This window comes from Oncorhynchus clarkii, chromosome 28 (assembly GCF_045791955.1).
Source record: "Oncorhynchus clarkii lewisi isolate Uvic-CL-2024 chromosome 28, UVic_Ocla_1.0, whole genome shotgun sequence".
NCBI lineage: Eukaryota > Metazoa > Chordata > Actinopteri > Salmoniformes > Salmonidae > Oncorhynchus > Oncorhynchus clarkii.
The window spans coordinates 22,542,533-22,567,902 of NC_092174.1; the positions used below are offsets into that span (position 1 = coordinate 22,542,533).

Sequence of the window (25,370 nt, forward strand, 5' to 3'; positions counted from 1 at the left end):
ATTTAAGTTCCCGGCCACTAGGAGAAATATAAAAAAAAAAATAGATAAACACTCTCTTGGTAGATAGTGTGGTCTACAGCTTGTCATGAGGTACTCTACCACAGCCGAGCAATACCTCGAGACTTCCTTAATAATAGACATTGTGCACCAGCTATTATTGACAACTATTTTGTCCCCAAATAAGAATATGGCATTAATTGAATCTATAGATATCTAATCGTTGAAATAAAAACAACGTAGCCAAGGTGATTTTCTCCATAAAAAAGAGGTATAGAGCTATAATGCCAGTAAGATTAAATGCATTCAGGTCACAAATCAGGCATGAGAGAGAGGGAGGGCTGTTCAGCCTCACATGACAGTCCCATTAAATATTAACAGAGAAGAAATGTCTAGGCCTAATGGAAGCTGGTCTGGCCTGGAGAGTTACGTCTCTTAGCACTCATGCTGCTACTGATGGGATATGTTGGCAAGAGTTGATGTTCTTTTGGACAGCTCATTGTGTTGCATGGTATTTAGCTGGTGGAAACTCATGTGAGTCTCTCTCTCCTTTTAGTTCCTGGCAGGTGTTGCAATTGCCTGGAGCTTCTATGAACTTGTAGGGAAGGGGGTTTAAAACATGCCCATTAAAGCATCACACAACATGTATGATGACAATGGTTGGCTTCTTTGTAGAATTGCTGATGCCATCTCCAACTGTTCTGTCATTTTTGTGAAAAACCAAATGAATGACCACAAACAACAATGATTAAAACATGAGCAGCTAGGCTAAATGTTAATATAAGGTTCTTGGTTGAATACAAGTATCCTTTAATCCCTTGGGATGTTTTCAACAATGGAACTGGGTGGCTAACTTCCACAGGTACCATTTTCAGCATTGGCTGCTCATCAAGATTGTATGAGGCAAACTTAGCCACCAGCATCAGATGAGATGCTAGCACACATGCTTACAGATGGGGAGAGAGAGGCCTGGTACGAGTCAATTAGCAAAGGCATTGTCTTAAATGTCACCATCTGCCTAACATCTGATCTGCTAAACCAATATCAACTTAGAAATGAATACCCTCTCTCTAAATCAGGTTTCCAGTCCTGAGAGATCTCCAGATCTCAATCACAGATTGTACTAATTAGGTAATGCTGGGGGAGAACCAGAGTGAGTCATGTGACATGTGTACAGTAAAGTAGGCTATTGGTACTAAAAATGTAGCCAGTCTAAGAAAGATGTCAGTGACCAGTTTGTTTGTGTGATGGTACAGTAGTATTGTAGCTGAGTTGATTAAATTAGATGCAATGGGAAAGGAACACTGCGACTACTTCGCTCTCCAACCAAGTTGCATGAGTTGAGGAGCAAACTACATCAAAGAAATTCAGCAGGTCTTGGAGGACCAGAAGCAGTTTTTAAATGAACTTCCACTGTCCTCCAAGAGTTGCTGAATTTCACTTTTAATGTAATTCGATGAGCATTTATTTAGTGGTTTACTGGAAAAGTTTATTATGGTAAAATTTGACAATTGTTAATACATCATAGTATGACATGTACTGTAGCCTGTAGTGTCCACATTTAGTTGTACAACTCCAAAAGACATCAAAAACAGCGATATTGGTTGGATGCTTGTGTTTCAACAATATTAATTCAGCATGTGTCCTATATATATTTGGTACAAAGAAAATCACAACATAAAAAGTAAAGTAGTACATCATGAACATCAGCTATGCTCTCAAATCACTGCCACAAAGCACAGTTTCAACCACAGTATATACCATTATTTAGTCAAACAATTTTACAGAGAAAAGTTTGATGTCAAATCAGAATGATGTACCCAAACACCCAACACATCATTATCCACAAACACTTTCAAAGTCGAAGCGCAGATCAGTTGTAATTGATCCTTTGGATCCCATCTCAACTTCTTTAATGATGAAGTTGTTTTGGAGTGATTGCTTATGTTCGCTTAGCTACTAAGTATGATATGAGTTCAGAGAGTGAAAAGCATTATCATCCAATGTTGTCAGAGAGAGAACAGAACAATTAGCAAACACATGGCTGAATGAAATATTTACTTCAGATGCTTTCTATAGTTTTGGTTCTTTTCAAGGATGTTAGGTAATTCTTCATGTAAATGCTTTCTCTCTGTAAAGTATAAGCTGTACTATTAACATGAAGAGTTAAAATGTCTGTTTTTCTCAGCCAATCTCCTTCTCTGGTGGTATGCTCATTCACCTTGTAGGCTTTTTGTGCAGAATTTATGTAAGTAAGACATACAGTACGTGTATATATCGCTGCGCCCATAAACATGTCTAATATGACCATTATTGATTTGTGATGGATTATGTCGTTGTTGTCAGATGTTGCTGAAATTCACTGTAAATCTTAGAGCATCAAACCTCATCTCCATCCATTTCTTCATTCATCATCATGTGCAGGGATACACACATACAGTCCTTGTATCAAATCATGTCTTCAGAGAGTTACTCTTGGATACAGTTCCAAAAAATGGACGAATCGAATTGGAATAGTGAACTTTCTGTGCATCAGAAGGCTTGATAGGGGAATGGAGTAAATACAGAGTGGCTGCCCAAGTTCCATAAGCTTTCATGAAGAAATGTTTTATTTTGGTCCTGGGCTTTCCTGCCTTTTAAAGTATTTGGCCATTTTAAAATAAGGTACCAAGAATTACCTAAAGAGATGTTCAATTCCAGTTCCTTGTTCCTGGAAAAGCAAAGTTCAAATTCATTAAAACACTCAAATATACAAAGTACAACATACTGCACTTCAGTAACAGTACAGGGAAACTATAGGAGATATCTCTCAAGAATACACAGAATTATTCAGAGAAATGTGTAATCCCTTCCAATGCAGCATATAGATACAGATGTAACCAGAAAATAAAAATAAATGTATATATTTATAGTTTATTTTGACATTGAACTCAGGATCATTAACTGAAGTTCACCTTCTCTGGAAAAGTTGGCCTTGCACTAAAATAGTTTAAAAAAAAGATTCCACACAGCTGCACAGTCTCTATCTGTTCTGGCCATCAGAAAGAGCTATGGCCTATAGTTGCGTTGGAAGAAATAAAAGGGCACTTTGTAAAAAACTCGGGCTGCAACATTTGTCCTCATTTTTTGAGAAGAGAGATTACAGTCAGTTATAGTTCATAGTTCATCCTCCTAGTTCCGGCCCCAGAAACAGGTCAGGTAGTGTGTTAGGAGTCACGGTCGCTGTCCTCAGCCCCGTACATGTCAGCCAGTTTCCTGAAGCGGGGCCCCCAGTCACTGAGGTAGTTGTAGTCCTGGTCCCCTTCAGAGGAAGCTGACCCCAGGGAGCTGAGAGACTCAGCAACTGAACCGGTTCCCTCGTAGGCATATGTGGCCAGAGAGTCATAAGGGGGGGCGGTGGGGTTATTGTCGTTATCCTGCACCCTTTGGTTTATGAAGTCCCGGACATCGGCGTTGTCCCGCGATGGAATGACTGTCTGTCTGAGAGGGGGGTACAGCGTGTCCGAGGGGATGATGTCCCGCCTCTGCTTGCTCTCCTCGATGGCTTCGGGGTTACGCAGAGCCCCGATGTCGAAGGCTTGGGTGTCCTCCTCTCCGCCCCCCTCGTCGTTGTAGCTGACGACGTTGTCTCGCACGTCCTCTTTAGAGATGATCAGAGGCTCCTTTTTCTTCTGCTTCTTCAGTGCCGCAAACAGAACTATGATCACTGAGAAACAGAGAGGGAGAGAGAGACAGAAAGAGGGAGGAAGGGAGAGAGCGACGGAGATAGAGACAGATAGGGAGAGAGTGACAGAGATAGACACAGAGAGAGAGAGACACAGAGAGATGGAGAGAGAGAGCGAGGCAGCGTTAGCAAGAGGTTTGCTGTTCAGGGCTGGTTGATTTCATCTTATCTCGCTGCTCATGCTGCAGTGAACACTGCATTAGAACACAGGCTGCTTCCTGCAGCCCAGTACTACAGCGCAGTAACAATTTAGAAACAACTGCAGTTGAGATGCTGAAAAATGTTTTAATTTTAACATCCCACTGAGATTGCAACTAGTAACTTATAGATAACCAGAAAATGGTGCCACGTTTAATAAATACCTTTCCATTATATGTAGTTAATGGTGCTGAAGTAATATATTGGGGTAATCACATAACATTATTTTTCATTAAAGTAACTCCTGGTGTATCAGGGGTTATTTTTACTGCCTGTATACTATCCTGTCTACAATCTGAATCCCATTGAACCTGTTGTGATCCTCCATAAATAACACGTTTGCCGTACACAGCCAAGAGTGAAATAGACGGGAATTTAGGGCATTCTCAGAGGTGCCTGTGTGTGTGTGCGTACTCGTATGTATGCACATTCAGGTGATATACAGGAGGGTCAAATTGAACATCTAAAATATAGCAACTACACTAGAACCTGGAATTTCTTATTAAAGAGAGATATTTTACATACTGTACATTAATGTGAATGACTAAACTGGAGATGAAGATGGTCAGAGCCAGACAGACAAACAGACAGCTATAGTCAATGAGGACTCAATCAATATACTGTACTCACACAGCCAGCTAGATAGACAAACAGACAGCTATACTCACTGAGGAGGATAATAACACAAAGCAGGATAGCCACCAGGGCCCCGGTGCTGAGTCCAGCTGAGCTGGTCTGGGCCTCGGCGTTGCACAGCTCCATGTTGCCCTCGCGGTCGCAGGTGCACACGCGCACCGTCAGCGTCCCCGTGCTGCTCTGCATGGGGAAGTCCCCGTCTGTGATCACCACAGGAACCAGGTAGACACTCTTGTGCAGTCGGCTGTAGCTGGAGCGCCGGGTTAGGACGCCAGCTGTGTTATCTAGAGGGAAACAACATACATTTAACACACACGTTAAGATTGATGTAACAGCCACATTATAGTGTGTTATACGGCTATGAAGGGTGACTGATTGCACATAGACTGCAGAATTGCCTTCCAGCCTGGTTCATTGGATTCATTGGAATAACCATAAGGTGCCATAATCATGTATGCAATTAGGCATTATAACATATTTACTATAATGTCAAATCAAATTGTATGTCACATGCTTCGTATGACCACAGGTGTAGACTAACAGTGAAATGCTTACTTACAGGTCCATTTCCAACAATGCGGAGTGAAAGATAAGATAAAACATTTAATAGAAAATATAAATAGTATAAAAATATAAATAATCAGGTGTTGACTGTGTATGATAGACACCCAAACATAATATCAGGTGTTGACTGTGTATGATAGACACCCAAACATAATATCAGGTGTTGACTGTGTATGATAGACACCCAAACATAATATCAGGTGTTGACTGTGTATGATAGACACCCAAACATAATATCAGGTGTTGACTGTGTATGATAGACACCCAAACATAATATCAGGTTTTGACTGTGTATGATAGACACCCAAACATAATATCAGGTGTTGACTGTGTATGATAGACACCCAAACATAATATCAGGTGTTGACTGTGTATGATAGACACCCAAACATAATATCAGGTGTTGACTGTGTATGATAGACACCCAAACATAATATCAGGTGCTGACTGTGTATGATAGACACCCAAACATAATATCAGGTGTTGACTGTGTATGATAGACACCCAAACATAATATCAGGTGTTGACTGTGTATGATAGACACCCAAACATAATATCAGGTGTTGACTGTGTATGATAGACACCCAAACATAATATCAGGTGTTGACTGTGTATGATAGACACCCAAACATAATATCAGGTGCTGACTGTGTATGATAGACACCCAAACATAATATCAGGTGTTGACTGTGTATGATAGACACCCAAACATAATATCAGGTGTTGACTGTGTATGATAGACACCCAAACATAATATCAGGTGTTGACTGTGTATGATAGACACCCAAACATAATATCAGGTGTTGACTGTGTATGATAGACACCCAAACATAATATCAGGTTTTGACTGTGTATGATAGACACCCAAACATAATATCAGGTGTTGACTCTGTATGATAGACACCCAAACATAATATCAGGTGCTGACTGTGTATGATAGACACCCAAACATAATATCAGGTGCTGACTGTGTGTGATAGACACCCAAACATAATATCAGGTGTTGACTGTGTATGATAGACACCCAAACATAATATCAGGTTTTGACTGTGTATGATAGACACCCAAACATAATATCAGGTGTTGACTCTGTATGATAGACACCCAAACATAATATCAGGTGCTGACTGTGTATGATAGACACCCAAACATAATATCAGGTGCTGACTGTGTGTGATAGACACCCAAACATAAAATCAGGTGTTGACTGTGTATGATAGACACCCAAACATAATATCAGGTGTTGACTGTGTATGATAGACACCCAAACATAATATCAGGTGCTGACTGTGTATGATAGACACCCAAACATAATATCAGGTGTTGACTGTGTATGATAGACACCCAAACATAATATAATGTGTTGACCGTGTATTATAGAGACCCAAAAATAATATCAGGTGTTGACTGTGTATGATAGAGACCCAAACATAATATCAGGTGTTGACTGTGTATGATAGAGACCCAAAGAGATCCTACAGTACAGTACTCACCTCCATTGTCTCTGACTGTGAAGTTGCCTCTGTAAGCTCCCTCCGTAGCCAGACTGAAGAAGAACTTGTGTCCACCTGCGGGGTCATCTGCATCCACCGCACTCACCGTCTGGATCTTCTGTTTACAGGATAAACAAAAACGTATTCATATTTTAAAAATAATATGTGTGCTGTCAGATAGCAATTCATATAGTAAGGTATTCTTTGGTTTTCCAGGCTGGCGATATTGACGAAAATTGGAGGCTAAAATTGGAGGCTAGAGACCATGCATATAGACATAACAGATTGGTATGTTTATTTAATTAATGACAAAAATAAATAACCATTTTGGAAGATCCATTGTGGATGATTGTATTGACTTCTCTCATGGGACATTGCATGGTAAACAGGAGGGCAGCAAACACAAACACAGAAGAACCAAGGATGGGCCTCTGAATTAATTATGAATAATGACAGAGGGATGAAGGAGGGATAAAAGGAGAAGGAGTAGAGGGATAGACATGTGGTGGGCACCTATTGAAACATGTCCTTGATGTGTGACAGCTACTGTCACCTGCCATGACAGATCATCTCATCAGCTGCCAGAGAAAGTAGACCCTGGAGACCAATCACTTCCCCAGAGGAATGCAGCACTCATCACAATGCTTTATCGTCATTTGTGGTATTCTTGGGCATATAGCCTATTGTAGAACCTCTAGATGTCACAATGATATAGAGTAATTATAGCAATGAGAATAATTAATTCATGTCAAACACTATCTATCATGGGACCTAAGTGGAGGATCTGCGTTCCGTACCTGTCCAGCCTTGGTCTTTTCACAAACAAACGTCTCGTAGAAAGAGGCAAATGTTGGTGCGTTGTCGTTGACATCTAGAAGGCGGATATAAACAGGCCCCCGACTGGTCTGCAGAGGTTTGTCTGTAAAGCAAACATTCACATAAAAAGCTATTATGAATAATAACTGTAATAATTATATGAGATTTGTTTTTTTAATGTTTCAAAACAGGGCAGAATATAATAATTGAACTCCATAGCCTTGGTAGAATAGTTTGTATTGTGAATTCATGTGCATGATAAAGCTGAGAAAGACATACTGAACTCTGTTGCGATAACAGAAATGTTGTGCCAGGCAGCTTCTTCTCGGTCGAGAGGTCTTGTGATGAATACGGACCCATTCCCAGAATGCACGTTAAAAAGCCGGTCCAGATCTGTGCGACGATCAATGGAGTACCTATACGATAGATACACAAAATGTAAGACAATGATTGAAAGCATGGAGGTTTGTGAAATATTTGACAGGGTTTACTACAGGCTTTTAAAACAATACACTTCTATTTTCTACCACTCACCAACATCTCCAACTGTATTTGACACCCCCTTTTCACTCAATAAGTTTAAAACTTTCTCAGTCCACTCATTCTCTGCCCTCTCTGTATGATAACATCAGTTGATTCTAAATACTGCACGCCCGGATGATCTGCCCTAAACAGACAGTGGGACTTACTGTATATCACTCTATTTTAATACCTGTACTGGAGAGGGAACAGCTCTGAACAGTGGCACCGACCAGACCAGCCCTAACAGTTTCATCATCCAGCAGATTACGCAATGATCCTGTTATTTGTTCATACTAGATGCCCTTTCAGTGTATTTCCATGAGGAGTGGTAATTAAGGGACTTTGGACATTGAGAAGAACTCACTAAAAAAGGTGTGTGTGGAGATGCAGAACACACACCTTGTGCTTTGCTTAATATGGACACGACTTCTTCTAGACTCCCAAATTAATGAGATGACCTATCCAACTCTAATCATTCTACAGTTTCAAAACTACTGTAACATAACCTTTAACATCCATAAAATTACCCATGATACAAATGACTATAACCAATCTCTCCATTACCTGTGGGTGGTAGGTAGAAATGAGTGGGCGGGCTAGAGGGAAAGCAAAGCAGTGCTCTAACTAACCTGACTGGGCTGTTGTATCCATCCGGGTCCATGGCCCTGACAGACCCTACTGCAGTACCCACGGCTGCATCCTCCTTCACCTCCATCACGTAGCTGGCTCTCTCAAACAGAGGAGGCTCATCCACATCCTCAATACCAATCCTGACTGTGGCCATGTCCTTGGTGGGCAGGTACCCTAGGAAACGAGTGTCCAAGGTCTGAGTGTTCTGTACCTGGATCTCCAGTGTGTAGGATCGGGTCTTTTCATAGTCCAATGGCTGCAAGGACAGGGATACAGTGACAATAGAACATGGTAGGGGAGTCATATTCTGCACTGATGCAGTACGGTTATGTTTTGAAGTATGTACTTATCATACAATAACACATACAGTAATAGAGTTTCTGATGGTCTGATGACCTCAGGTCTAACAAAGCAGGCACTATAGTTATGGGTGACTGACTATACAGTAGATGTAATTTACAGGAGTAATGGCTGTTACCTTTCCAACAGTAATGATGCCTTCCTGTGAGTCTTTGTCTGTGATGACATCGAACATGTCCAAGCCATCCCCGCCGACAACGTTGTAGAACATCTCTGCATTCTTCCCAAGATCTTTATCCACTGCTTTGATTCTGCCAACAGGAGTTCCAGCTTTCATGGATTCTGGAACGCTGAACTGATATATGCCTGGAACATGAACATAAACAGACACACATGTAAATCAAGAATGTTCTGTATGAACCTGAGATCTATAGAACTTCATATTGGAATATCGGTAACATTCACCGCGATTTCACACCACTCAAAACCAATTGCCTCCGTAATTATGTTGGCGAGAAGAAGAAAAGTGTGTTAACGAAACAGAACCAGAATGGCCTAGAACCATGAGACAGAATTGCATAAGCGTGTCTGTCACGCCCTGGTCTAAGTATTTTGTGTTTTTCTTCATGTATTGGGTCAGGCCAGGGTGTGGCATGGGTTTTTTTATGTGGTGTGTATGTATGGGGATTGTAGCTAGTGGGGTGTTCTGGCTAAGTCTATGGCTGTCTGAAGTGGTTCTCAATCAGAGGCAGGTGTTTATTGTTGTCTCTGATTGGGAACCATATTTAGGCAGCCATATTCTTTGAGTTTGTCGTGGGTGATTGTCCTTAGAGTCCTGATGTCCTATGTGTCGTTGTTCCTGGCTATGCGTTAGTTTTCACTAGTATAGGCTGTTTCGGTTTTTGTTACGTTTATTGTTTTGTATTGTTTGTATTTAGATTCGTGTTTCGTTTGTGGAATAAACATGGATCGCAATCTACACGCTGCATTTTGGTCCGACTCTCCTTCACACCTAGAAAACCGTTACAGAATCACCCACCACCAACGGACCAAGCAGCGTGTCAACAGGCAGCAACAGCAGCGTAAAGAGGAATGGACATGGGAGGATGTTTTGGATGGCAAGGGCTGTTACACTTGGGAGGAGATACTGGCTGGAAGAGATCGCCTCCCATGGGAACAGGTGGAGGCACTTAGGAGAGCAGAGGCAGCCGGAGAGAGGAGCCGGCGATATGAGGGAACACGGCTGGCAAGGAAGCCCGAGAGGCAGCCCCAAAAATGTATTGGGGGGGGGGGGCTAACAGGGAGTATGGCTACGCCAGGTAGGAGACCTGCGCAAACTCCCTGTGCTTACCGGGGGGCTAGAGAGACCGGGCAGGCACCGTGTTATGCTGTGGTGCGCACGGTGTCTCCAGTGCGGGTGCATAGCCCGGTGCGGTACATTCCAGCTGCGCGTATCGGCCGGGCTAGAGTGAACATCGAGCCAAGTGCCATGAAGCCGGCTCTACGCAGCTGGTCCCCAGTGCGTCTCCTTGGGCCGGCTTACATGGCACCAGCCTTGCGCTCGGTGTCTCTGGTTTGCCTGCATAGCCCAGTGCGGGCTATTCCACCTCGCCGCACTGGCAGGGCGACCGTGAGCATTCAACCAGGTAAGGTTGGGCAGGCTCGGTGCTCAAGAGCTCCAGTGCGCCTGCGCGGTCCGGTCTTTCCAGTACCACCTCCACACCCCAGCCCTCCGGTAGCAGCTCCCCGCACCAGGCTTCCTGTGCATGTCCTCGGCCCAGTACCACCAGTGCCAGCACCACGCATCAGGCCTACAGTGCGCCTCGCCTGTCCAGCGTTGCCGGAGACTTCCTCCTCTCCAGCGCTGTCGGAGTCTCCCGCCTGTTTAGCGCTGTCAGAGCTTTCCGCCTCTACAGCGCTGCCAGAGTCTCCCGCCTGTTCAGAACTGCCAGTCTGCAAGGAGCTGCCAGTCTGCAAGGAGCTGCCAGTCTGCAAGGAGCTGCCAGTCTGCATGGAGCTGCCAGTCTGCATAGAGCTGCCAGTCTGCAAGGAGCTGCTAGTCTGCAAGGAGCCGCCAGAGCTACCAGTCTGCAGGATGCCGCCAAAGCTTCCAGTCTGCAAGGAGCCGCCAGAGCTGCCAGTCTGCATGGAGCAGCCAGAGCCGCCAGTCAGCATGGAGCAGCCAGGGCCGCCAGTCAGCATGGAGCAGCCAGGGCCGCCAGTCAGCATGGAGCAGCCAGAGCAGCCAGTCTGCATGGAGCAGCCAGAGCAGCCAGTCTGCATGGAGCAGCCAGAGCAGCCAGTCTGCATGGAGCAGCCAGAGCTGCCAGTCAGCATGGAGCAGTCAGAGCTGCCAGTCAGCATGGAGCAGCCAGAGCTGCCAGTCAGCATGGAGCAGCCAGTCAGCATGGAGCAGCCAGAGCAGCCAGTCAGCATGGAACAGCCAGAACTGCCAGTCAGCCAGACTCTTCCAGATCTGCCAGTCAGCCAGACTCTTCCAGATCTGCCAGTCAGCATGGAGCAGCCAGAGCAGCCAGTCAGCATGGAGCAGCCAGAGCTGCCAGTCAGCATGGAGCAGCCAGTCAGCATGGAGCAGCCAGAGCAGCCAGTCAGCATGGAGCAGCCAGAACTGCCAGTCAGCCAGACTCTTCCATATCTGCCAGTCAACCAGACTCTTCCAGATCTTCCAGTCAACCAGACTCTTCCAGATCTGCCAGTCAACCAGACTCTTCCAGATCTGCCAGTCAACCAGACTCTTCCAGATCTGCCAGTCAACCAGACTCTTCCAGATCTGCCAGTCAACCAGACTCTTCCAGATCCGCCAGTCAGCCGGGATCTGCCAGAACCGTCAGTCAGCCAGGATCTGCCAGTCAGCCAGGATCTGTAGTGTCATACCCAAGAGGACTCGAGGCTGTAATCGCTACCAAAGGGGCTTCAACAAAGTACTGAGTAAAGGGTTCGAATACTTATACCAATGTGATATTTCAGTTTTATTTGTAATACATTTGAAAACATTTTGAAAAACCTGTTTTTGCTTTGTCATTATGGGGTATTGTGTGTAGATTGATGTGGGAAAAAAACATTTAATCAAATTTAGAATAAGGCTGTAAGGTAACTAAATGTGGCAAAAGTCAGGGAGTCTGAATACTTACAGAATGCACTGTAGATTTTCAATCCGATTTAAGTCAAAACTGTAACTACGCCACTCAAGAACATTCAACGTCGTCTTGGTAAGTAACTCCAGTGTATATTTTGCCTTGCACATTAGGTTATTGTCCTGCTGAAAGGTGACTTTGGGTTAGTCTTGTGAAGTAACTACAATGTTGTTGATCCATCCTCAATTTTCTCCTATCACAGCTATTAAACTCTGTAACTGTTATAAAGTCACCATTGGCCTCATGGTGAAATCCCTGAGCAGTTTCCGTCCTCTCCTTCAACTGAGTTAGGAAGGACGCCTGTATCTTTGTAGTGACTGGGCGTATTGATACAGAATCCAAAGTGTAATTAAGAACTTCACCAAGCTCAAAGGGATATTCAATGTCTCCTTTTTTTGTTACCAACAGCTGCCCTTCTTTGTGAGGCACTGGAAAACCTCACTGGTCTTTGTGGTTGACTCTGTGCTTGAAATTCACTGCTTGACTGAGGGACCTTACAGATAATTGAATGTGTGGGGTACAGAGTTTGGTAGTCATTCAAAAAACATGTTAAACACCATTATTGCACATAGAATGAGTCCATGCAATTATTATGTGACTTGTTAAGCGCATTTACCAAACATCTTAGTCAGATGTAAAATTGAGCAACTAAGATCTACTCTTCAAAAGTGTCAAAATTAATGCTAGATTCCTTGAGTTATCTTAGATTAATTCCTTCTATTTTGAGGAAGCGTATACTGGCTACGGCATCACAAAATGGACAAACAGTACTATTGACGCTTTTTTCTCGTTTTTCAAGCAAAGGTCTTTTAAGTGAGTATGCGAGCACACTGCTTTGGTTCGGCAAGGCACCAGCCGAACTGTATGAGTGTATGAGTGCTGACGCCACTCATACACACAGCACAATGACAGGGTTAAAAAACTGATTCTTGTTACCAACATGTCACTCACTGACACTACCACTAATACTAGGACTACTATGAATGCCATTACGAATTACTACTTCAAGCACCAGTATAATACCAGTCACTGTACTCAGTACTCACTCTGGGAGAAGCGCGGGGGGTTGTCGTTGACGTCTGTCAGGGTGATATTGACCGTGGTGGTCCCGGTTAAGCCGCCCCTCTGGCCCGCCATGTCCTTGGCCTCAATCACTACCTGGTAGTGTTCCCGCTTCTCCCGGTCCATCTCTCCAGGCCCCAGGGCTGTCCGGATTATGCCTGAGGACAAACCAGAGGAACACAATATTAATGTGTCATATAATATAATGAGATGTATTGTTAATTAGCTAGCTAAGCACGTTTTTCCTTCTCTGGTCCTGTAGGGCTGTAGGGATCGCTCATGGAGCCACCATGTCAAACAGATTTAAATGATACGGTATAGTTTGAGAATGACCTAATATATGTAGGTGTCCTTGATTTAACTAATGTATCAGCAAATATTATAGTTATAATTACCAATGGGAGTAACGTAACTAATGTTTATGACTGGTATAAGAGAGATGCACCTTCTGCAAAGAAATGGTCACCACATCAGAAAATAAAAACAGTTTCACATTGCTAAGACCTCATGGTAGGATTTAACAAGAAACATTTACTACTGTATTTACAGTTGAAGTTGGAAGTTTACATACACCTTAGCCAAATTTAAACTCAGTTAAACTCAGATTTTCACAATTCCTGACATTTAATCTGAGTAAAAATACTCTGTCTTAGGTCAGATAGGCTCACCACTTTATTATAAGAAAGTGAAATGTCAGAATAATAGTGGAGAGAATGATTTATTTCAGTTTTCAGTTCTTTCATCACATTCCCAGTGGGTCAGAAGTTTACATACACTCAATTAGTATTTGGTAGCACTGCCTAAGTGGATGTAAACTTCTGACTTCAACCTAATTATTTTTATGAGACAGTGAAAATGGCAACTGACCCAACATCCATCCTACGCAATAATGTCTGGCCTGGCCTGGCCTGGCCTGGCCTGGCTTGGCTTGTTTGAATGGGTTCTATAATCTATGACATGACTGTTTTCAGATTAACCCTTAGAAACATCTATTTTTTTCCAACGTTCGTAGGATTTCATGTCCTCTGGTGTGACGGGGACATCATCGTCCATGTCACATCAGGGATGAACCATATCGCTGTTAAGCCACACAATAATCTGCCGGTTGGAGGCTTTTTTGTTTCCATTTCCTTTTTGTTTAAACACAGAACCAGCAACGAGAGATGTTCCAGAGTGCACATTAGAAATGATTAAATGTTTCAGTCTACTTTGGAAAATGCACAGGGGGCTGAGAGAATAGTAATTGCTCTGGAAGTCTGACTCTGAACATTACATTGCATCACAGTCTCTCTCTTCATTGTAATAATAATTGCTTTGAGGGATTAAACAGCATTGCTGCTGTTTCAGACAGACAGACAGGCATCACACAGAAAGACATAAAGGCAGGCAGGCAGACAGACGGACGGACCTGTGTCGGGTTCCACTGAGAAGTACGGGTGCCCCTGGCTGATGCTGTATCGTAGTTTAGCGCTGTTCCCGTACATGCTGTCATCTGCGTCCGTGGCTGTTACCTGGGTGACTGAAGTACCTGAGAATGGAAGATAAAAAAGGCTTTGTGTAATCGCTGAGGATGAATACGAACTCACATCCACACGATCAAAACCATACATGGTATTTTACACTTTAAGTTCCCATTGACCTTGAAACCGTGCTGATCTTTTATCATCAAAGGGAGTTAAATTGAAGGGTCATGACGTTGAAATGTCGAAAGTCAAATTAAAGTTAAAGAGCACATACCCATATTGGACCTCTCTGGTACACTGACAGTGTAAAGCTCCTTAGTGAATATTGGCTCGTTGTCGTTGATGTCATGGAGTTTAACAATAAACTCTGTCTCCGGCTCCAGTTTTATGCCTGTGTTCTTGTTGACCACGGTGGCTCGGAGGGTATAGAAGGCCTTATCCTCTCTATCCAGTCTCTTATTGGCATGGAGGTCGCCATTGTTTTCATCAATGGTAAATATGTCTCCAGCCCCGTCCCCACTTAGAATGTATTTCAGGGTTCCATCCCCCCTGTCCATATCGGATTGGAGCTGCCATAAAAAAAACAAAAGAATAGTCAACATATTTGTCTCCTGTGAGAAATGGGGCCTTCAGAGAGATGACAGCAAGGCAAATACTGGATGTATACTGCACTATACAGTATATACAAAAATATGTGGACACCCCTTCAAATGAGTGGATTCGGGAATTTCAGCCACACCAGTTGCTAACAGGCGTATAAAATCAAGCACACAGAAATGCAATCTCCATAGACAAACATTGGCAGTAGAATGGCCTTACTGAAGATCTCATTGACCTTCAACATGGCATCGTCATAGGATTCCACAAGTCAATTTGTAAACCCTCTGCCCTGCTAGAGTTGCCCCGGTCAACTGTAAGTGGTTATTGTGAAGTGGAAACTTCTAGGAGCAACAACAGCTCAGCCTCGAAGTGGTAGGGCACACAAGCTCACAGAACGGGACAGCCGAGTGCTGAAGCGCGTAACGCATAAAAATTGTCTGTCCTTGGTTACAACACTCACTACCAAGTTTCAAACTGCCTCTGGAAGCAACGTCAGCATGAGAACTGTTTGTTGGGAGATTAATGAAATGGGTTTCCATGCCCGAGCAACCGTACACCACCCTAAGATCACCATGCGCAATGCCAACTGTCGGCTGGAGTGGTGTAAAGCTCGCAGCCATTGGACTCTGGAGCAATGGAAATGCATTCTCTGGAATGATGAATCACGCTTAACCATCTCACAGATGGACAAATCTGGGTTTGGCAGATGCCAGGAGAACGCTACCTCCCCGAATGCATAGTGTCAACTGTAAAGTTTGGTGGAATAGGACTATTGGTTGGGGGCTGTTTTTCCTTGTTCGGGCTAGGCCCCTTAGTTCCAGTGAAGGGAAATATTAATGCTACAGCATACAATGACATTATAGACGATTCTGTGTTTCCAACTTCATGGCAACAGTTTGAGGAAAGCCTTTTCCTAGGCAAGTCAGTTAAGAACACATTCTTATTTTCAATGACGGCCTAGGAACGGTGGGTTAACTGCCTTGTTCAGGGGCAGAACGACAGATTTTTACCTTGTCAGCTTGGGGATTCAATCTTGCAACCTTACGGTTAACTAGTCCAACGCTCTAACCACCTGCTTTACATTGCACCATGAGGAGCCTGCCTGTTACGCGAATGCAGTAAGAAGCCAAGGTAAGTTGCTAGCTAGCATTAAACTTATCTTATAAAAAACAAATCAATCAATCAATCATTATCACTAGTTAACTACACATGGTTGATGATATTACTAGTTTATCTAGTGTGTCCTGCGTTGCATATAATCAATGCGGTGCACATTCGCGAAAAAGGACTGTCGTTGCTCCAACATGTACCTAACCATAAACACCAATGCCTTTCTTAAAATCAATACACAAGTATATATTTTTAAACCTGCATATTTAGTTAATATTGCCTGCTAACATACATTTATTTTAACTAGGTAAATTGTGTCACTTCTCTTGCAACAGAGTCAGGGTATATGCAGCAGTTTGGGCCGCCTGGCTCGTTGCGAACTGTGTGAAGATTATTTCTTCCTAACAAAGACAGCCAACTTCGCCAAACGGGGGATGATTTAACAAAACGCATTTGCGAAAAATGCACAATCGTTGCACGACTGTACCTACCCATAAACGTCAATGCCTTTCTTAAAATCAATACACAGAAGTATATATTTTTAAACCTGCATATTAGCTAAAAGAAATCCAGGTTAGCAGGCAATATTAACAAGGTGAAATTGTGTCATTTCTCTTGCGTTCATTGCACGCAGAGTCAGGGTATATGCAACAGTTTGTGCCGCCTGGCTCGTTGCCAACTAATTTGCCAGAATGTTGCGTAATTATGACATAACATTGAAGGTTGTACAATGTAACAGCAATATTTAGACTTGGGGATGCCACCCGTTAGATAAAATATGGAATGGTTCCATATTTCACTAAAAGAATAAAGGTTTTGTTTTCGAAATGATAGTTTCCGGATTCGACCATATTAATGACCAAAGGCTCGTATTTCTGTGTGTTATAATGTTATAATTAAGTCTATGATTTGATAGAGCGGTATGACTGAGTGACGGTAGGCAGCAGCAGGCTCGTAAGCATTCATTCAAACAGCACTGAGCTGTTTATGACTTCAAGCCTATCAACTCCCGAGATTAGGCTGGTGTAACCAATGTGAAATGGCTAGCTAGTTAGCGGGGGTGCGCGCTAATAGTGTTTTAAACGCCACTCACTCTGAGACTTGGAGTAGTTATTCTCCTTGCTCTGCATGGGCCGTGGCTTTTGTGGAGCGATGGGTAACGATGCGTCAATATTTTCCTGGTTCGAGCCCAGGTAGGGGAGAGGAGAGGGACGGAAGCTATACTGTTACACTGGCAATACTAAAGTGCCTATAAGAACATCCAATAGTCAAAGGTATATGAAATACAAATGGTATAGAGAGAAATAGTCCTATAATTCCTTTAATAACTACAACCTAAAACTTCTTACCTGGGAATATTGAAGACTCATGTTAAAAGGAATCACCAGCTTTCGTATGTTCTCATGTTCTGAGCAAGGAACTGAAACGTCAGCTTTTTTACATGGCACATAATGCACTTTTACTTTCTTATCCAACACTTTGTTTTTGCATTATTTAAACCAAATTGAACATGTTTCATTATTTATTTGAGGCTAAATTGATTTTATTGATGTATTATATTAAGTTAAAATAAGTGTTCATTCAGTATTGTTGTAATTGTCATTATTATAAATAAAAAAAAATAAATCGGCCGATTATTCGGTATCAGCTTTTTTTGGTCCTCCAATAATCGGTATCGGTATCGGCGTTGAAAATACTTAATCGGTCGACCTCTAATTGAAACGCCGTATGCAGGCCAGGCCTAATCGCTCAACTTCAGTGTCCGACCTCACTAAAACTCTTGTGGCTGAATGGAAGCAAGTCCCTGCAGCAATGTTCCAACATCTAGTGGAAAGCCTTCCAAGAAGAGTGGAGGCTGTTATAGCAGCAAAGGGGGGACCAACTCCATATTAATGCCCATGATTTTAGAATCAGATGTTCAACGAGCAGGTGTCCATATACTTTTGGTCATGTAGTGTATCTACAATACAATAACTGCGTTCAACAGTCAATTTAGGGATTGGACTAGTATTCCAATGGGGAAATTCCTTATGGGCAATTCCTCAGTTACGTAATTGTACTGAGACCCATTGAATTCAAAGTTTAACCAACCATACAACTAACTATATGCAAAAGGCCTACTTTTAACAATTTACACAAACAATTTTACAAAAACACATTTACTGGATGAACTGTTCAGATGCAAAAGTTTGGGTACAGAATGTAGGTAAAATCTCCGTCCTGTTTTATGTCCACGTTTTCCAAAAACTGTTAAATATCTGCTCTGAATTAAGATTCAAGATGTCTGCAGAAAGAATGGTGTCAGCTATGACATGACACATTTACTTTGAAAACATGCCTTTTGGTTATTGAACTGCAGTAACTGAAGTGGATTTACACCTGGTAATGGAATTTCATCATGGGTCCCTGATCTGTACTACACAGAAATGCATAATTATAGATATTAATGTAATTCTCTTCATGGTGATGTATCCTAAATAGGTAGTCAAAGGTATAAATATGCAATATCCTACTTTGCATATTTGGGTATTATTCTACATACTGGCTATTATTTTAGTGAGCTCTGCCCCCAAACAAGACCAAATGTGGTTGGTCCGGAACGGATCAAATTTGAACCAATCATAGATGTCTATGTTTCAGAAATGTGGACATCAAAGCACAGCACAGTAGAGCTCAGTAGAGTACAACACAGAACAGTAGAAAAGGAGAGTTCAGTACAGTTCAGTAGAGTAGAGTACACTTCAGTATAGTACAGTAGAGCACATGCGAGTACTGTAGAGCACAGTAATGCAGAGTAGAGTTCAGTACCATACAGTAGAGTACAGTATAATACAGTACATTATAGTGTACTCAACTCTAGTGTGCTCTACTGTGCACTGTACTGAACTCTACTCTACTGTACTGAACTATACTCTACTTTTCTTTACTGCACTGTACTCTACTGTGCTATACTGCACTGTGCTATCCAAATCTGTGCACCCAACTGTAGTTTGTGACTACTATCATTTCCCATTTCCCAAATCAATTGCAGAAATTCCGTTACCAATTTTGAGACAACATTTAGATTTTTAAATACTTAATAATTAATACACAACCTTTATATGAGTAAAAACACTGGAACTAATTGATAGGTCTACCTTTACTTGTTACTTTTGTGTACTTTTAATAGCTTCCTCCTTATGAGGGAGAGTGTGGGTGTTTGGTAACAGAATATCAAGGCACAAGGCAATGTTTCTTCAACTTACAGAAGGCAGAAAAATGTATCCAAAATTAAAAGTGTTGATATTAGTTGGTAGGGGCCTTTGCTAATCCCACATTTTTTAGATGGAAATGGTTGAAAAATATATAAATGATCCTATTTAAAAATATATATACTCTTAGCTTACATTTTACCTCCAATTTGACATGCTCATGAACATCACATGTTGGTGCTCATGGGTCCTTTTACATGGAAATTACCTTATCTAATTTAACTGAGAGGAATGAAAATGGAATTGAACCCTGCTAGCAAAACATCGGATTTACAGTTTGCATTAGATGGGCTGTGAGGTAGAGTGTGAGTGACAGGTACAGTTGAAGTCGGAAGTCGGGAGTCATTAAAACTCATTTTTCAACCACTCTATAAATTGCTTGTAAACAAACTATAGTTTTGGCAAGTTGGTTAGGACATGTACTTTGTGCATGACACAAGTCATTTTTCCAACAATTGTTTACAGACAGATTATTTCACTTAAAATTCACTGTATCACAATTCCAGTGGGTCAGAAGTTTACATACACTAAGTTGACTGTGCCTTTAAACAGCTTGGAAAAGTCCAGAAAATGATGTCATGGCTTTAGAAGCTTCTGATAGCCTAATTGACAACATTTGAGTCAATTGGAGGTGTACCTGTTGATATATTTCAAGGCCTACCTTCAAACTCACTGCCTCTTTGCTTGACATCATGGGAAAATCAAAAGAAATCAGCCAAGACCTCAGAATTTTTTTTTTAGACCTCCACATGTCTGGTTCATCCTTGGGACCAATTTCCAAACGCCTGAAGGTACCACGTTCATCTGTACAAACAATAGTACGCAAGTATAAACACCATGGGACCACGCAGCCATCATATCACTCAGGAAGGAGACGCGTTCTGTCTCCTAGAGATGAACGTAGTTTGGTGCGAAAAGTACAAATCAATCCCAGAACAACAGCGAAGGACCTTGTGAAGATGCTGGAGGAAACAGGTACAAAAGTATCTATATCCACAGTAAAACAAGTCCTATATCGACAAAACCTGAAAGGTTGCTCAGCAAGGAAGAAGACTGCTCCAAAACCACCATAAAAAAGCCAGACTACAGTTTGCAATTGCACAAGGGGATGAAGATCATACTTTTTGGAGAAATGTCCTCTGGTCTGATGAAAAAAAAATGGAACTGTTTGGCCATATAATTCCCATTGTTTCGTTTTTGGTGGAAAAAGGGGGAGGCTTGTAAGCCGAAGTGCACCATCCCAACCGTGAAGCACGGGGGTGGCAGCATCATGTTGTGGGAGTGATTTGCTGCAGGAGGGACTGGTGCACTTCACAAAATAGATGGCATCATGAGGGAGGAAAAGTATGTAGATATACTGAAGCAACATCTCAAGAAATCAGTCAGGAAGTTAAAGCTTGGTCGCAAATGGGTCTTCCAAATGGACAATGACCGCAAGCATACTTCCAAAGTTGTGGCAAAATGACTTAAGGACAACAAAGTCAAGGTATTGGCATGGCTATCACAAAGCCCTGACCTGAATCCCATAGAAAATGTGTGGGCAGAACTGAAAAAGTTTGTGCCAGCAAGGAGGCCTACAAACCTGACTCAGTTACACCAGCTCTGTCAGGAGGAATGGGCCAAAATTCACCCAGCTTGTGGAATGCTACCCGAAACGTTTGACCCAAGTTAAACAATTTAAAGGCAATGCTACCAAATACTAATTGAGTGTATGTAAACTTCTGACCCACTGGGAATGTGATAAAGTGATACAGTGGTGATCCTACCTGACCTAAGACAGGGATTTTTTTACTAGGATTAAATGTCAGGAATTGTAAAAAAAAAAAAAAAAAAAACTAAGTTTAAATGTATTTGGCTAAAGTGTATGTAAACATCTGACTTCAACTGTAGGGGAGGTGACGGGAAGGGTACTGATGGTCTCTGAGTGGTAAGTGACTCATTCCGTCTTTCCATAATATGGTCTTGCTTTGCTGACAACGCCTTGATTTGTAAATGGAGTAAAAAATCATACCACATGGTTTGTAAAGGTTATGGTATTTAGTACAACATACCAATGAATCTGTCAAACAGTATATCTACCGCTCCAAGTAGTTTTGTCTATAAAGATACACTGAATGAATCAATTAACATCAGAGTGCACTCTCAATGCCCTCTGATCACTGTCATTGAGAACACACAGTAAGCCCTTTCTAGTTAAATGTCAAAGAACAAGACCGTCTCAGAACATACACACGTGAATGAAACGGGAGTTCACAATGATCTAGGGAAAGAAAGGAGACAGTCTTTGAAAAAGAAGAAAGCCAAGATGGTATAAAACTTTGACATGATCAACAATGAATGATTGTAGCCTCCCACAGATGTCTCAATCATCTAAATCCAACATGTAACACATAATACCTGCAATTCCCCTTTCAGCACATATGTTCCTGCCTCATCTCATCTCTTATTCCCATGCCTCTAAGTAGCCATTATGCAACTCTGAGCAATGGGCATAGAATTGGGTTTTATCCTCTACCATGCTCAGTGTGTCCCATCTTCACGACAGCAGACGTATATGCACTTCAACAGTGCTGTCGGTGGTAAACAATGTCCACCTAAACATCTATAACACACAACAAGGCTGTTCAGTCCCACCAGAGAGGACAGAACAGTGAAAAGCACATGTGACAGATAACATCTCATTATATGCATGGCAACACAGGCAGGCTTGGTGGAGAAAAAAAAGAGGGACCTGACAAGGTGAATTATTTTCTACAAGGCATATGGAAATAATCCACTGCACAGCGCTGCTCCACTCCCCAGGGCTAGACAGAGTAACCTCATGCAAGACTGATGGTGGTGGCTCCAGAATGCCATTCTCTGCCTCTACCCCCCCCCCCCCCAACCCTCTCCCTCTGCCTCTACCCCCCCCCCCCCCCACCCCACTCCCAACCCTCTCTCTTTGCCCTTTTTCTCTCAATCTTTGATTATCTCCCTGCTTCTCTGTGAAGCCGGGTCTTGCTGTGAGAGCCTGGAGAGTTACAGGGTACTACAGGGTACAGGGCCTCAGTAGCTTCAGCAGCTCTCCTCTCTCCAGCCTCTAAAACATGCAATGTATGCTGTTGTGTTACATCAGAAAAACCCAATCCTGGTGGGGGGATATGATGTGGTCCCACTAGCCAGTGACATTGACATTTGATGCTCTGGGAGATTTCTCAATATTTATATTGTCATTGTGTCAAGGCCAGAATTCCACAATAGCAGAGTGGGGTTTTCCCCACACTGCTCTTTCAGAAGTGCACGGCTGCAATAAGACAAAAGGATATACCTTGCCAATGTACTGCTTGTCACTCCCAGTGTACTCCTCTTGTAGAAAGAACTGGTTCCACATCCATCCTCGTTTGAAACGCTTCAGTAGCTTCTCTCCCTTTCCTCCATCTCTGTCCTCCTCCTTCTCTCCTTCCATCTCTCCCATCTCCACCACAATCCTTCTGGTAATAGACATGTTATCCACGTAGAGGGACAGGGACGCCCATAGCAGGACCAGCAAGCAAGTCCTCATAGTGGAACTGGTGTTTGCACAAAAAGCCAAGCCTCTATCTGCCCTGATATTTACATCCTATAAGGGAGCTGGGCTTCACCCTCATTGTCCTATTCCTTGATGGCTGTGTTGGAACCTGTCAGGGGGAAGAGGAGGAACGATTAGAGGGACACATTTCATCTTTTTTGAAAAGTAATGTGTATGATGATCTGAATACAGATAAAACAAACAATACACAAAAACAGACAGACAATTGAATAATGACATGCTATCAACCTTAATTTATCTTCATTTAGATAAAAGGAAGAAAAATGTTGGTGTTCAATTAGCCTTTAACTAAAAAAAGGCTAAAAAAGGATTTGCACTTAAAACACCAATCAATCGATCAATAGTTCAAATCCACATCAACTGCTCTATTTTAGAGAGCACAAAACTTACAGAGCAATTTGCTCACTTACGGCAATACCCCTTTCCCCATCTAGAATACTCTCAGTCTCTTACAATATACAGCCTAATCACATGCCATGCATGTCCTGACCAGATGATGTATAAACCACACACAGACAGAAGCATCAGGCCACCACGTAATTTCCAGCAATCACCAGCTTCCCTGCTTCACACAACAAGCCATGCCTCGGCCCCTTTACTACTTATCAAGGAAATTGCCAATGTGATTGCAGTGGAAAGGGGAGGGGTAGTGCACATGTATTTTCTGCATTTCTCTCCCCCCTCTACAATTTGCAATTTACAGCATCTGTGCTGACATTAAGTGCATGTGTATCTACTCATCAGCATAGAAAGCTAAGGGTCAATACTGCTTCACTGATGGTGAGAGGGACGGATACAGGGGCCATGAATCAGTTAAAAGACATAATTACGATGGGCGAATTGACTCCTGCAATCACGCCGTTGTTTTTCTACTGCTGCCATCTGACCTCTCAACATGTCCTCCATTAGGGCCATTATGCCTGCTTTATGAAATGGACTAATTGAATAAGGTAACAGATACCAAAGCGTATTGATTTGCTGTCAGAATCAGTCAGGTTAAAAGGAACACAGGGGGCTGGGGGCTCTTTGCCTCTTCTATATTTTTAGTTGATGGGACTAATCCCTGTGTATATCAGTGTGGAAGTGAGGCTTCCCTAGAAGGCAGCAGAGCAGAATGGGGGCTAGCCTAGTGAAACACATTAGTCAAGGCCCCAGCCTAGCCGGGAGCCATTTCCCTCAGCTCTGTGACCTGTTAAATCCCCTGACAGAGTCTTGCTGGGGGAAGTCACCTGGATCTAGAGTGGTTTTGTTACATACTATGTCAGAGAACACAGACAGCTTCCCATCCATTCCCACTACAAAATGTTTGCTAATTTATTCACAGGTCCTGCTGAGAGACTGGGGTTCATGTAGTGCAGACTGAATACCAACATGTGTGAGATGAATAGGGCTGTTGCGGTGATCGTATTACCGCCACACCGGCGGTCACGAGTCATGAAGGCAGTCAAATTCCACGTGACCGTTTAGTCACGGTAACTAGGCTTCTCCAAACTCTGATGCTGCTCATGATCATTAGTAGCCTACCAAACTTACTAACTGCCTGGTACTCAGCACTCTACTGTCCCTCCAGTTACTCTGACATCAATGCAAATGTAATCAAAAATCGAGTCAAACACTTCATGAGAGCCCATGAGCTACTAAAAAGAGGAGGGTCCCATCAGCTTTCTGTAGGCTAGGCCTACTATATTTACAGTGCCTTGCGAAAGTATTCGGCCCCCTTGAACTTTGCGACCTTTTGCCACATTTCAGGCTTCAAACATAAAGATATAAAACTGTCTTTTTTTGTGAAGAATCAACAACAAGTGGGACACAATCATGAAGTGGAACGACATTTATTGGATATTTCAAACTTTTTTAACAAATCAAAAACTGAAAAATTGGGCGTGCAAAATTATTCAGCCCCTTTACTTTCAGTGCAGCAAACTCTCTCCAGAAGTTCAGTGAGGATCTCTGAATGATCCAATGTTGACCTAAATGACTAATGATGATAAATACAATCCACCTGTGTGTAATCAAGTCTCCGTATAAATGCACCTGCACTGTGATAGTCTCAGAGGTCCGTTAAAAGCGCAGAGAGCATCATGAAGAACAAGGAACACACCAGGCAGGTCCGAGATACTGTTGTGAAGAAGTTTAAAGCCGGATTTGGATACAAAAATATTTCCCAAGCTTTAAACATCCCAAGGAGCACTGTGCAAGCGATAATATTGAAATGGAAGGAGATTCAGACCACTGCATATCTACCAAGACCTGGCAGTCCCTCTAAACTTTCAGCTCATAC

At 42.6% G+C, this 25,370-nt stretch overlaps 1 protein-coding gene across 2 annotated transcripts in view; it reads right to left on the reverse strand.

The window, feature by feature from the left end:
- Nucleotides 1–1,460: 1,460 nt before the first annotated feature.
- LOC139386865 (cadherin 6) overlaps nucleotides 1,461–25,370 on the reverse strand; it is a 37,339-nt gene continuing 13,429 nt past the window's right edge. For both annotated transcript variants that reach the window (XM_071132722.1, XM_071132723.1), the window contains 11 exons: nucleotides 22,829–23,177; nucleotides 14,835–15,129; nucleotides 14,506–14,625; nucleotides 13,082–13,255; nucleotides 9,059–9,246; nucleotides 8,580–8,836; nucleotides 7,708–7,844; nucleotides 7,410–7,531; nucleotides 6,613–6,730; nucleotides 4,588–4,839; nucleotides 1,461–3,703 (listed from right to left, as the gene is read on the reverse strand). In XM_071132722.1, the coding sequence (XP_070988823.1) occupies nucleotides 3,204–3,703; nucleotides 4,588–4,839; nucleotides 6,613–6,730; nucleotides 7,410–7,531; nucleotides 7,708–7,844; nucleotides 8,580–8,836; nucleotides 9,059–9,246; nucleotides 13,082–13,255; nucleotides 14,506–14,625; nucleotides 14,835–15,129; nucleotides 22,829–23,062 (2,397 nt within the window). In that variant the 5' untranslated portion in view covers nucleotides 23,063–23,177 and the 3' untranslated portion in view covers nucleotides 1,461–3,203. The remainder of the gene's footprint in view (nucleotides 3,704–4,587; nucleotides 4,840–6,612; nucleotides 6,731–7,409; nucleotides 7,532–7,707; nucleotides 7,845–8,579; nucleotides 8,837–9,058; nucleotides 9,247–13,081; nucleotides 13,256–14,505; nucleotides 14,626–14,834; nucleotides 15,130–22,828; nucleotides 23,178–25,370) is intronic.